We start from the raw sequence: 13,945 nt of genomic DNA, 5'->3' as shown, positions 1-13,945 counted from the left end.
AAATGGTTTCCTTAATATATAAAGAACCTGCAGGAGAACCTCAAAGACATAATTTTCAATTAACAATACTCTTCTCTCAATTTGCACACTGTGCTTAAATGACTTTTTGCATGATTTTTCCTTCTTCTACGCAAGTCTATGAAATTGCCCTGCAGTGTTCTATGTAATGAGAATCTCACTTCTGATTCATGGCCAAGGGTGAGTGATGTCTATATTTGGCATGGAGATAGGTGCCCTGGCTAGGCACTTAAGTGTTCTGACTAGCATTTTCAAGAGTGACTGATGTCTGGACATAGGTTTTGCTACCTGAGTGATTTCGAAGATCACTAACAGGGTCTTTCAAGCACTGATAATATGGTTAAAGCAGATGTGGTGGATACTTAGTGTGAGTCATACATTCCCCTCCTTTAAATATCCTCCTTCACTCTCTAGATCAGTGTAGACATTGCCAACATCAGCTCAGTAGGTTATGTGAAAGCTGTCTTAGATAGATTAGACGTTCAGCTGTTCAAAGACTGGGCCAGATGTTCTTAGGGCCCTGACCACTTTGGGGTGAGAAAAGAGTACCAGGTTATTGTAAAGACCACTCTTGGATATAAAAATGAGTAAATCAAGCCAAAGGAAAATGCATCACTAACTACGACAAGAAAAACTTAGTTTAATATTAACTTTAATAGATACATAAATTTGGCACTCTCATTACTGATGCTTTAAGAGTTCATGTAAATAATCTTCTTCAGTACTCTATTAATGCTGCTTTCCAAGAAGAAAAAAAATGTTGCAGTGAATCAATTATTTGCTTTATTTGGAAAAGCCAAAATATTCATCCTTTATGTGGCAGGTTGAATGTGGTAGGTGAGATGCCTAGTTTTCATACTAGCATCAACTCAGGAGGATGTCAGTCTCAGGCACAATATTTCTCATGCAGAAATCCTTAAAACACCCACAAGAGTTTTATAACTGTGTAAAAGGGAGAACCTGGCCTGATGTATTTCCTTGAAAGATGAGCTGATTGTATGTTGCACCTGAGTTATTCATTTGTTCATCAAATATTTATTGTGGACCTAGTACATGTAAGAAATGAGAGCTGACACAAGAGAAGAAAGAAACATTTCAAAACACTTTGCCATAATACTTGGGGGACTTATGTTCCGTTAGGGAAAAAAGGTCATCCTCTTTAAGCACCATTGAACTCCCTCTTAGGAATTCTTGGTATAGGTGTTACTTAATTGATCAATTATACAATAAACATGTGTAGTGGATCCAACATTGTGTAAGATATTGCTGTGGAGGTGGGGAAGATTCCAAAGAAATATTAGATGTAGTTTCTTATATCAAGCAGCTTATTTCAGTAATAAAAAACCCTCTTATTCATGAAAGAACTGGAAAGTAAAAGAAGGCAAATATAATCAAGTGCTAATTGGGTAGCACAGACCCTGTTAAAGAAATTCAGATTTAATAGGTTGAGGTTATTTAGACATAGTTAGAACTTGAATATGGCCTTGAAGAATGGGAAAGCTTTAAGCTCTGATTGTAGTTGGAATTTAATCCCCATATGGCAAATAATAACAAATTTCAAATAAAACCATCTAACAAACACATTAACCTCACTATATATATATATTTTTGGCATAGAAAGATGTTCGTAATAAATTAAGTGTGAAAAGCAGATTATAGAAAGCATTTTTTAAAATGTTTAAAAATTTTTTTTAATTAATTTTTTTTTAAGGCAAGGACCGCCCCCCCCTTGGTTGACCTCACAGATTGCAAGGACCTTGCCAGCTTACAATCCCTTATTGTTTTATTATTATTATTTTATCTTTTACACCTACAGCACCTGGTTTTCCTAGGTGGTCTCCCATCTAAGTACTAACCAGGCCTGACCCTGCATAGCTTCCGAGATCAGACAGGATCGGGCTTGTTCAGGGTAGCATGGCCATAGACTAGAAAGCATTTTATAATGTAATTCCATTAGTAGAGAGTAAAACATGTGATATGCAGAGAAAAAGTCTAGATAGATATGCACCAAATGTTAACAGTGGTTTTCTACATGTGTTAGGATTATGTGTGACTTTAATTAAAAATTTTTTTGCATTCTCTTTTTAATTTTTCTGCAAGAAATATGTTTTATTTGTGTAATAGTTTAAAAAGACCATATAGGCTTCTTAAAATCCACTAAAATGAGTACTTCATAAAACCTACTAAAATAAAAGCATACACATATCATCATCATCATCATCTTAGAGAAGGAATAAAGAATGATTAAATAATTAGGGAGATAGAGTGGATGACATATGACAGACTTAAGAGTTGACTATTCAGCTTATGGCCTAGATGGGAATATGATCCAAGTTAATACAATCATGAAGCTGATGGGGAGAACACATTTATTCACAAATCACAGGCAACAGAATCAAGGGTTGGCTCTTGAAGATTGAGAAGTATATTTAGGACAAATAAAAGTAAGGCCAAGCTTCCATAGAAGGCAAAAAAAAAAAATAGAATTTGTTATGTTAGGGGTGATATAAATTGAAAATATAAATAGATTTAAGAATGTTTTAGATAAATTAATGGAGGAAAGGTTCATTAAATGTTTGTTATTAAGCAAAAGCCAGGTATGTCTAGAGTCACCATATTCAACATACTGAAATGTTAACTGTGGTAGAATAAGTCTGCATTCTTGAGGCTCTCTGCCAGGCCAGGAATTAACCCCTTGGTTGTTGGACTGTTGGGAGTTTCCAGAAAGTTGTCCCTGGAAAGAGGCTGGGGAGTCAGGGAGGTACTGAAAGGGCTCTGAGCAATATATTAATTGTCAATCAGAAAAGTAGCATTTTAATATTTTAAATGTTATGATTATGCTAATGCATATTGGCTAAAAATTAGTCTTGACTGTGCCTATCTTCTGAGATAGACTTCAGAGGCATATTAAGATAGATGAACTACAGCATGGTAACAGTCTTAAGATTTTGAGAAGTCAAATAAAATCTTTAGATGACCAAAGTGGTTTTTTTTTTTTTTTTTTTTTTTTTTTTTTTTTTACCTCGGGGGCTGTTCAGTGAAGCTTCAGATGCTCTCCCGCCATCTCCACAGTGACTCTGGTCAAAAGGAAGGCACTGATCACCTGTTCCTGCCACCACTTCAAAATTCTTAGACAGATCTTTCATTTCCACAAGAGATTTCAACTTGTAGACTTTTCGAGTATTGGTGTCTGATAGATAAAGTGATTCAGACATAGGGTCCATAGCCAGATAGTATTTGTGAGCAGGACTTGTGCTAAGGAAGAGAAAAGTAAAGTTATTCAAAGCAATTTGTTCGATATCCACCCCTGGGATCTGCTTTTGTCACGAATGGAAAATTTTCTCAACAGATGAAGAATTCATGTATCTTCATGTATCAGTATTTGCAGCCTTCTTATGTATTGAGGAGATGGATACTTTGTTCTTTTAGTATGGGTGTGGGTATAAAAAAATCAATAGGTACTGCTAATCTGTAATGATGCTGACATTTCAATACCATCCATTTGCAGGTAGAGGAAGAAACAGAAGAGAGTAAATCTCAGATCATTTTTCTCATACATACCTTTCATACCCAGTTCTCCAATTATTTACTAGATGACTGCCTGGATGTCTCACAGCCACCTCAAACTCAACAGATCCCATTGAGTTATTCTCTTTTCTTGCCTTCTCCATCTCGCATAAACCTACTTCTCTTCTGGGCTTCCTGACTCATTTGCAGGCCCTATCATTCTCTCAGGCTTCTTTCGTAAATTGAAAGGCATGAACAAAGGTAGAGGAGTGCTACTTAGGGTGATATACTGGAGATATATTGCCAAACCTTCTCTTCCCAAGCTACCATTTTTTTTATCTGACTACTGTACTTCTCTAAACTACTTTTTTTCTTCTTTCAGGACATAATAGAACTGACTACATTCGACTTTTGGGGGATTATGATCATAATCAGCTATACTTCTTAAAAGTGACACTAAAGTTACCTTGATTGGATTTTGGTATTCTTAAAACTCTTCAGTTAGATATTAACACGGAATATCTTGCGTTATTTTTATCTGCATATATGGCTAAGCTCATTCATTAATTTTAATTCTTGCTAATTTCATTGTTTTTGATAGCTGAAGTAACTTTGGTTTGGGGGATATTTTGTTTGAACCTAAGGTTCATGTACTACTGACATTATCCAAGCCCCAAACCTGAAAGTTTAACCCTTACTCTCCTTTTCTTTCCACATGCAATTGTGCCTGTAAGTTAGCTTTAAGAACTATTCTCTTCTTCTATTCCTCAAGCCATGATATTCTAACTCTCATCATTTCTGGCCTGGAATATTTTCTATAGTCCTATCCACAGGAGGTGTTTTGAAATCTGGAAGCTATTTTTTTCCTCACTCTGCCTCTAGAGTTATTCTGATTATTTGGCTCCCATCTTTAAAAACTCTAAAAAATTTTTAACATCCCTTGGTGTGGTATACAAACCTTTCTAAACTTAATAAAGTCTCACATGAATTTTAAGGCTTTACTCAGTCATCCTCTTCTGAAGGAAGCCTTCTGCAAATCTCCAGTCTGTTATTTGCAATACACTCAACTCTGTTCTGGAGATTACATATTATAGTAACTTTTTGTATTTTTATCCCTCTCCTCAATGAACCATGAGAGCTTGGAGAGCAACCTTTTTTTTTTTTTATCTCTAATGTGCTTACTGCTCAGAACTTTGCTTCACACCCAGTTGTCAAGCCAGAAACCATTTACTCCTCTTTCTTTCTATCTTTCCCTGTATCCAGTAAAACAATGGTCCCCAACTCCCGGGATGTGGACTGGTACTAGTTAGTGATCTGTTAGGAACTAGGCCACACAGCAGGTCTGGAGATCTACTTGTGTGTATAATATAGCCCCTTTCTTCATGAAACTCAGAGTCTAGTAGGGGAGTGAGATCAATAAACAGGACATGACTGCCATAAACCCAAGAGTTAGAACAGAAGTAGTCAGGGAGAAATGAGCAGAGAAGAGGGACATGTGACCTAGTAGCACCTATCACATTGTATTAGCATTATTTTTAAAATTATTAACTGAAGTCCATGCTTTATTCAGATTTCCTCAGTTTTTACCTAATATCCTTTTTCTGTTCCAGGATTCCATCTAAGATAGCAAATTATATTTAGTCCTCATGTCTCCTTAGGCTCCTCTGGGCTGTGACAGTTTCTTAGTCTTGCCTTGTTTTTGATGATTAACAGTTTAAAGGAGTACTGGTTGGGTATTTTGTAGGATGCCCTCTATTGGAATGTGTCCAACATTTTTCTCATAGTTAGGGGTTATAGATTTTGGGGAGGATGATCAGGGATAAAGTGCCATTTTCATTAAATGAAATCAAGGGTACATAGTATCAATATGACTTATCACTGTTGATACTGTCCTTGATTGTCTGGCTGAGGTCGTGTTTGTCAGATTTCCACACTGTAAAATTACTTTCTCTTTCACACTCCATATTGTATGTTTTGGAAGGAGGTTACTCAGCAAAGGTAACACTTAATGAGAATGGAATTATACTCCACCTCCTTGCGGGTAGAGTATCTACATAAATTACTTAGAATTCTTCTGCATGAGAGCTTTATCTCTTCTCCATTTATCTATGAATTCAACCATTTATAGCAATATGGACTCATGGATATTTGTTTTATACTTTGTATTAAAATCCAATGCTACTTTATTTTGTTGCTCAAATTGTTCCAGCTTTAGCCCTTGGAAGCTTTCTATTGGTTTGTGTGCCCCTTTGACATATCCTCATCAATTTGGGCTATTTTCTTCCTTCCTTCCTCCCTCCCTCCCTCCCTCCTTCCCTCCCTTCCTTCCTCCCTCCCTCCCTCCCTCTCATCCTTCCTCTCTCTCTCTCTCTCTCTCTCTCTCGTTTTTCTGAGCATTTCTTTACCTTCTGAAACTTCAATATGTTTCAGGCTCACCTTGTATAATCTCAATCCCAGTACTAAAATGAGTCATTTCTCCAAGGACCCTTGGTTTCTTTTACTGGAGAATTGTATTAGAAACCGAGATCACATCTCTCTCTCTCTCCAACTACACTGTGAGTTTTTTGCAAGCAGGAACCATATTCATCCATCTTTTTATTCTCAGTGCCAATAGAGTGTCTGGCAGGGTTAATGTTCAGTAAAAGCTGAACCAAACTAAACTGAAGGACATGAAACTAACTGAGACATGGAAGAGTTCAGGACTTGGCTACCTAGCCAAGCAAAATGAAGGGGAGAAAATAATATCCTTAAGGACTGTCTTGTTTCCTATTGTATTTGTAATTGTATTTGCCCTCTAAGCATATTTATGTATGGTAATGATAGCAAAGTGTAGCAAATGCTGATTCGAGACCCAGTTTATAGTTTTAATTGAAAAAAAAATAAAGATCCAATTGGAAGGAACACTTGATTTTTTTTCTACTTACCTTCATCAAATAAGAGAATCCAGTAGATTCCAGGGACATCTGCAACCCTGGAACTACCATGACAGCTGCTGTAAATAAAATTTAAAGGGCCCCAGTATTGATTTAGCAGTCATATCAGACAAGGTATCTCTGTAGCAGTGACTGCTTAAATAGGTGTTTGAGTAAAAGTGTTTATATATCTGGTTGAATTTTTGCCTTCCGAATAAAATTTCTCCAGTACTCTTACATCTTTCTAGAACAAAGAAGGGTCACAACTCTTTCTTGAAACAACCTTCAATATTTTGGTAGCCAGTTTATGGAAATATCACCTGAGCCAGATTAATCAGGTTTTGTTTACCAAAAGTCCATAGCTATTTTTCTAAGAGAAATGTTATTCACACAAAAGCACTTTGGAATGTATTACATTCATTTATTATTGAATACCCCCAATGTGTCTATGAGGGAAGTTAGAATTATCATCCTCAAATCTCAGCTGGGGAAACCCAGACACATAGAGAGCTTGCCCAGGGTCATTAACAAGCCTGTACCTGGAATAAGATTAGATCAGACCATATGTGACTGTACACACAAAAAACCTTCAGAATGCTCTTGTTCTGAAGGTGACAAAAAATAAAAAATCAGTTTTCTTACCTTCTTCTACCTGAGCAGCATATCCTATTTTGCTCATTTAGGCTGTTTTTAAATGTTGTGCACTGGCCTTTACAAAATGGAATAGCCCAAAACACCAAATTCAAATCTGATTAATATTATTTTTTGATAATAAATTCAAATCTGATTAATATTATTTTTGAAGGTCTCCTATATTGATATGTAATTTCTTGCCATTTCATTCCATATCTCAAGTGCACTCCAGCTATTTTGAGATTGTTTTCTTTCTACTTTCTGAAAAACCACTGGACACATTCCAATTTGTTCCAATCTCTTGTGTCTAAATGCATATTGCAATTTGGGATATGTGAAGATTTCTTTTATAACTTCTGGTTAGTTTTACATTCAAGCAATGACCTTCAACTTAGCAAAGATCATTCATGCTAGTTAAAATCACATAGATTGTTAAATGGGCAGTTAATGCTTATAATTAATACCATGGCAACATTTAACCAGTAAGCAATTTGACAACCAACTTAATTTGGTGGGAAGAAATAGAAACCATGAGGTCACATAGAAGAAAAAAAGGGAACATCTTATTCAAGAAAGTTATTTTGGTCACTGCCTCTTAATACACTTATCAGCTATACTTCTGGATCTAAGAAGACTGCTGTATTACCTCTCTACCTGTAACTTGAAAACAATGAATCTATTTGAACTTACAGACTCATTTGTGACATTACTTACGGAAAACATAATGAAACTTAAGGTCTTGCTTTCCCATAAAGCACTGAACTGCCAGCTTTCACTTATCTTGTTTTCTTTTTGGTATATTCTGATCCTTCAGCAAATTCCTTCTTAGTGGAGCTCTCTTCTTTTGGAAGACACTTACTTGAGTCATAACTTCCAAGTTTATTTTCACATTATTCCTTTAAATTTATTTAAGAAGTAAAATCTCCTTATTAACATGTTATTAAGAGGAGGTCTCTTTGGCAAGAAAGGGCATTAGGCAGCCGTCCATGTGATTTGCTTACCTATGTCTGGTATCTCTGTTTCTATGATGCACAAGGTATCCATGAGTAGCAAGTAAAAGCAAATAGAGAGTCATCAGTAACATTTAACAAGCCAAATCTAAGCAGAAACACCTATTCCTAACTCAGCTTGTGGCTATCAGAAAGACTCCATTGGGATCTTTTAGTCAGATATGCAAATCAAAGTGAACACAATCCCTCATGGCTTCTCCTAATACAGTGTTAAGGTGATTGAATACCCTGTTTGGTAGGTGGGTAAAACTCTAAGGCAGTTTTATTCAAAAAGTTCTCTCTGGGCCATTTTTTATAGAATCACTTAGGTTCTTGCTACATGTGCAGTTTCCTGGGGGTCTCTCCAGTCATTTCAAATCAGAATCTCAAGATGCTAGTGGGCCTTGGGAATTTTATTTTTAACAAACTCGACTGGTGATTCCGACTCAAAATAAGATTTAAGAACCACTGGGTTAAGGTTTGAAGAAGTAGCCACTGTAAAGGGTCTGATCATTCTAGACACTGTTTTGAAAGCCACCTTATTAAAATGCAAAACACTGTTTTATTATCAAGTCTGGTGTGCAACAGGCATCCCAAACCTAACCCTAAGCCATTTACATAATCTCAGAGATAAGATAGGGACATCTCTTGTTCACATTAACACATTACTTAGAAATATTTTTTTTAATAACAAATTTAAAGTTTAAAGGTTTTTTCTTAGACCATGACAGAATGTCCTTGGTTTGAAAACTGCCTTATCAAAATAGTTTCAATAAAACATCATGTACATCAACTACTACGGCCTTGTGTCTTCCAGCTATTCATGTTCCAAAGTGACAACTGGGATGGGAAAAACAGAGTCGTCAGGTCAGAAGCAGCAGAACACTTTGGATGCCCCAGATCTGTAAGCCTCTTGGCACAGGGAATTACCTGGGGTATTTCACTCTGGGACCTGAAATGAGGCTTCTCACATAGGGGGCACAGTCTGTGACAAGCCTGACTTTGGATCAAATCTGCCCAGAACTAAAAGGCTATAATCATCTCTGAAATATAGTCATTTAAATTTTAAAATCCTTTTAAGCTTGGCCTTGTATGTCATTTTGAAAAACATAAAGATCACAAATCTTTTTATCTAAACTAAAAAATGTTCTTATTATTTGGAATGTCAGGAATGAAGAAAAGATACAAAATAATTTCATTTGAAGCTATCTGCTACTAGTGATTCAACTCTTTTTAAAGAGATCTTCCTAGGAGTTTACCAGTTGGGCAACCGGTCAGGATCAACTGGCTTTTCTGTTTCCTTGGCCTGCCTCAAAAAGGGTAAGTATCCTATGGGTTGACACAAAAGGTGAAAAGGTAAGAATGGGGAACTCTGATTAGAAAACTGGCCTCAGGCATTTGAACCTTTTTGAGTTTCTCCGTCCCTAGACATTCACTTGTTTTTGTGGCCTCTAACTTTTGAGTGTGCTTGAGGCTGGTTCTAATCACTGTTACATGGTTGCTCTTCCTGAAGGAAATTTAGTTGTGAAAATACTAAAAGGATCTCATTAAAACATAATTTCACCCACAACATCTTCTCATGGTACAGAGCCATTTGTGTGGCTACAAAGAGTTTTGACATTCTTAGGTGATGGCAAAGAGTGGGGAGAGGGATGGTCTGACTTTCATGCAGCTGCTTCTGATCCTGCCAATAATGTCACTCTGAATTTGGAAAGATGTGCCATATTGTGAAGAGCAGCTTCTCTCATTAACATCTCAGAGGAAAGAAGTGAAAATAAGGGAATTTATTGCCAGCGATTGACCTTGTTCTGTCTCAGAATTACTTTTAGTTAAGGATTTAAGATTGAGCTGCCACCAAAGTTGGTCTGCTGTCTAGCTAGCAACTGGCTCTATACTGAAGTGCCACTGTGTGAATTCTTCACAAGGGTTTCAGTCCAGCAATGGCATCACCACTTAGCAAGTGACTGACTTGAAGCTTGCTATGAGTTAGGAGGACAAAGAAGTGGAATTGCAAATCTTTTTAGAACAAGAAATGCTCCTGATGGTAGGGGTCTTGAAGTTGATTTTTGCTTTTGTTCAGGATCTACCTGATTTAAAGGGCCATCTATTCTTCTTTTTGAATTAAAACAATTTTTATTGAGATATAATTCGCATATCATAAAATTCACGCTTCTAAAATGTACAATTCAGCAGTTTCTAGTACATTCACAGAGTTGTACAACCATTGCCATCATCCAATTCCAGAACATTTTCATCATATCCTGAATAAACCCAGTACCTATTAACAGTCACTCTTCATTCCCCACCTCTCTGGGCCTCTGATTCTGCTTTCCATCTATATGGATTTGCTTATTCTGGATAGTTCATATGAATGGAATCATATAATATGGATAATTTATAATATCCATATTATACTAAGTTTTCACTTAGTATAATGTTTGATCTATTTTTATATTTTTCTGACATAGGGGAATGGAGAAAGAGAGACTATGCCAACTTTGGAGTTGCTGTCTAATGACTTGGCATTATGAGAGTTTCCTTGGTCTGCTCTGTGGTGGCTGCAACACTTTACTTGTTTTTCATGCTTTTCTCAGCTTCTTTATACTTGGCCAGAAATATTTGATGTCAAAGAATGGACTTCCCTCCTTGTTCATCTTTACATGGTGTTCTGTCTCTGAAGACCAAGTTCCCACTCTTGCCATTCACTGACATCTTAGCACTTCCAACCCCAGCAACCCTTATCTAGACTATCCTACCCCATTATTCCAGTTCTGTCCCTTGCCCATATCACAACTTACCTGTATTGTTTTTTAGGATTCTGCTTTGAGCTAGCAGTTCTTTTGAAAATTAATCTGACAAGTGAACCCATGCCCAAGGACTAATGATGATTTTAGCTTGATGGGTCATTCTAACAGAGGTTCTTATGGTGGGGACTCTAAGAGATGCAATGTTTCGACTCAAAGGAACACGTTTCTTAGAATGGAAATTTGGGGGCACTGTTAGCAAGGCCAATGAAGATAATTTTGGGTGAGGTGGAGGGAACCTTTGAATGCCATTGCTAACACATGAGATCAAATTGGGGAAGTAATCACTTAGTTCATCTATATGTTGTGTTTATTTATAGCTTCAGTGATGCTGACAAAGAGGTGGTTTTCAATAATTTCTCAGATATTATCAGAGCTTTCAAAGTCTGGGTTCCATTAGTTCCTTCAGCAGAGCAGTCTATAAGTTCCGCTGCCCCTTAGCATGCTAACTTTCCCTAAGTGGGTGCCATTTCAGTTCTACTCAATTCTCAGTCAATGACAGGAGTTGAATCCAAAGAACAATGTAGTAAATGTTAACCAGTCACTGTAAAGGAAAGAGTAAAATCTCAAGAACATTGACCTTTGTTGAGTCTAAATTACTCAAGGTACCAAGAAGCATTTGCCAGGCTCTTATTTTCTTCTTTCTTTAATTTTTAAGAAAAGGACAAAATAAATATCTGGAGAATAACAGCATCTTGAACAGTAACAGCATAAGGATTTTATAAAGAATAAATCATTTCTAGTCATGCTTAATAGGTTTTCTAATAGATTTATGAAATTATAAGATGAGAGGAGAGCAAGATGGACAGCCATACTTGAATTCTTGCAAAACACTTGATATCTGTCCCCTATTTTTACTTGTAATTATCCCTGTTAGTTTTAGAAAACCGAAAAAATGGCCCTAAGGCCATAATCAAATAAAAAGAAATAAAGTCATAACTGACGAGAAATAGTTGAAGGACTTGTCACTCCAATATTTTTAATAATAAAAAAGTAAGCTCAGGAATCTATGATATCTGTCTTCACATTTGTGAAAAGCCTGTCAGGTAAAGAGAGAAGTGGTTTCTGGGCTGCTTCAGATACTAACATTTGCCACCACTAAGTGGATGTTTTATGAAGGTAGATTTTGGTTCATTATATGGAAGAATTTTCTAACAGAGCACTCCAAAGATACAATGTGCTGTCTAAAGAGGTATTTAAGTTTCCTGTTATTGAAAGGGATCAAACAAAATAGAAATGGTCAACTGTCAGGGATGTGGTGGGCGCTCTGTTGTATCAGATACCTCAATGGACTCTTCTTACACTGTGCTGGCTGGAAAATTACTGTTTGGCTATCGCCCATGGGAACATAACGCTCTAACAATAAGCTTTCTGCTTCTGTACCCCCACTTGCACAACCGACCTGTGGGTTGACAGTTAGTAAAAAGAAGAAAAATAGACTTGTGTGTTCAAACAGGATGAAGAATGGAGCTTAGAGCTTAAAAACCCTGTACCTCTACATTTTGGGGCTGCTTAATTTAGGGTCTGCATACCCCTGGCAGACCCAGCTGGCTGAATAAAGAGTGTGTTTCCTATAACTCACTAATTTCTGGTGGTCCGTGTGTCTATCGGGGGCCAGCGGCTACAACAACACTAAGTTCACAAATCTATGATGTCACTTTTGTGTAACTGCAATTTGTGTGTGTGTGAACATATTGACATGAAAAGAAAATTCCTAGGGATACCTAGACTTAAACTATCCCATACAGAAGTGAATCTAACTAAAAAAAATCTTCAGAGAATGTATTTTTGAGACTTCCTTAAGTTTAATTGCATGATATTGTAAGCTTCCCTTTTTTATTATCTTACCTTAATTCCCTACTGAAAGGAAGCACTAAGATGTGGATGAAATCTGCTGTAAACAAGGAAAAGGTGCTATATACTTAAATAATAAGAAATAATATTGTTGTTCTTGGCATATTGCTAATGATAATGTCATAACTGACTTTTCCTTATCCTCCCTGTTCAGCCAATGAGGAAATAAATAATTGGCAACCAATGAAAATGAAATTATTTTTGAGGTCAGATGAAAGAAACTCAATCGAAGACAGTTTTTATCAGTATAACTGAGTTAGAAAAAAATCTATAATTTTCCAATCTTTGAAATGTCAAGAGGGAGTGTTCAATGTGGCCTAATATGGAACAAGAGGATAGAGGAGAAGGAAATCTACAAGGACATCCAGTAGGAGCAAGATTTATGTCCTCTCAAAATGTCATCCAACTTTGGGCTGAGAACTACACATCCGTGGATCTTAAAACAAGTGAAATTGTATAAGACACGTAAGAGGCTGCTCAAAAATTAACTTGAGATAAATTTTGCAATTAGGGAAGTAGAGAGCAGAGTAATTAAGTTATACAATGAATAACCTGAGGGAGAGTGAAGATACAGAACAATCTTGATCCCTTTCTGTAATAAACTATTGATAATATTGTCCTTCCCTTCACAGTTTTAAATACAACAAATAACATAGTAACCATATTAGTCTGTATTTCCAGGAAACAGATGACTCAACCAATTAAAATGGATTAGATGCATTGGGAGGGGGCAATTAAATTAATTGATTTTAACCAAAAAACTGGTACAAAATAAAATTTCTATCTGTATACAGTAGAACTCAATGAACATTATGGTTCTTAAGATAGCAAAGCTATACTATATCAATTTATTTCTCCCCAGGAAGATTAAATCTGGAAAAATTATAAAGCAAATTTATAAATTTATCAATTACATGTGAAAAGATGCAATATACACTGGATAGGATACTGATCAGGACAGATACATTAAAAAGTGTGAATCTAATAAGAACTATATTAGTTTCTGAGTCAACATGACAGACAATGTTTGGGGACATAAACTAGTTTGATGGTTTTGACTACAAATAGAGACTTACCTGTCAATTAGGTCAAAATGATCATGTATGTTCAGTCAGTTTATTTCTTTGATAACCTATCACAGGAGTGTTGGAGTAGAGAAGGGAGAACTATTTTTTTTCCTTGAACCTAATACATGAAATCTTAACCAGGAGTCTATGAAAGGGCTTCA

The 13,945-nt window shown here is 36.3% G+C and overlaps 1 protein-coding gene and 1 pseudogene across 3 annotated transcripts in view; both read right to left on the bottom strand.

Moving 5' to 3' along the window:
* TENM1 (teneurin transmembrane protein 1) overlaps positions 1–13,945 on the bottom strand; it is a 745,224-nt gene that overhangs the window by 132,979 nt on the left and 598,300 nt on the right. For 2 of the 3 annotated variants that reach the window (XM_011378218.2, XM_011378219.2), the window contains exons 21-22: positions 8,072–8,092; positions 3,041–3,273 (exon numbers count right to left, since the gene is read on the bottom strand). In XM_011378218.2, the coding sequence (XP_011376520.1) occupies positions 3,041–3,273; positions 8,072–8,092 (254 nt within the window). The remainder of the gene's footprint in view (positions 1–3,040; positions 3,274–8,071; positions 8,093–13,945) is intronic. The other variant, XM_011378220.2, reaches the window with a different exon arrangement.
* Positions 1,826–1,944, bottom strand: LOC111730774 (annotated as a pseudogene).

This window comes from Pteropus vampyrus, unplaced genomic scaffold (assembly GCF_000151845.1).
Source record: "Pteropus vampyrus isolate Shadow unplaced genomic scaffold, Pvam_2.0 Scaffold335, whole genome shotgun sequence".
NCBI lineage: Eukaryota > Metazoa > Chordata > Mammalia > Chiroptera > Pteropodidae > Pteropus > Pteropus vampyrus.
The sequence above is the reverse complement of the archived record's forward strand: the minus strand, read 5'-3'. Positions and strand labels throughout refer to the sequence as shown.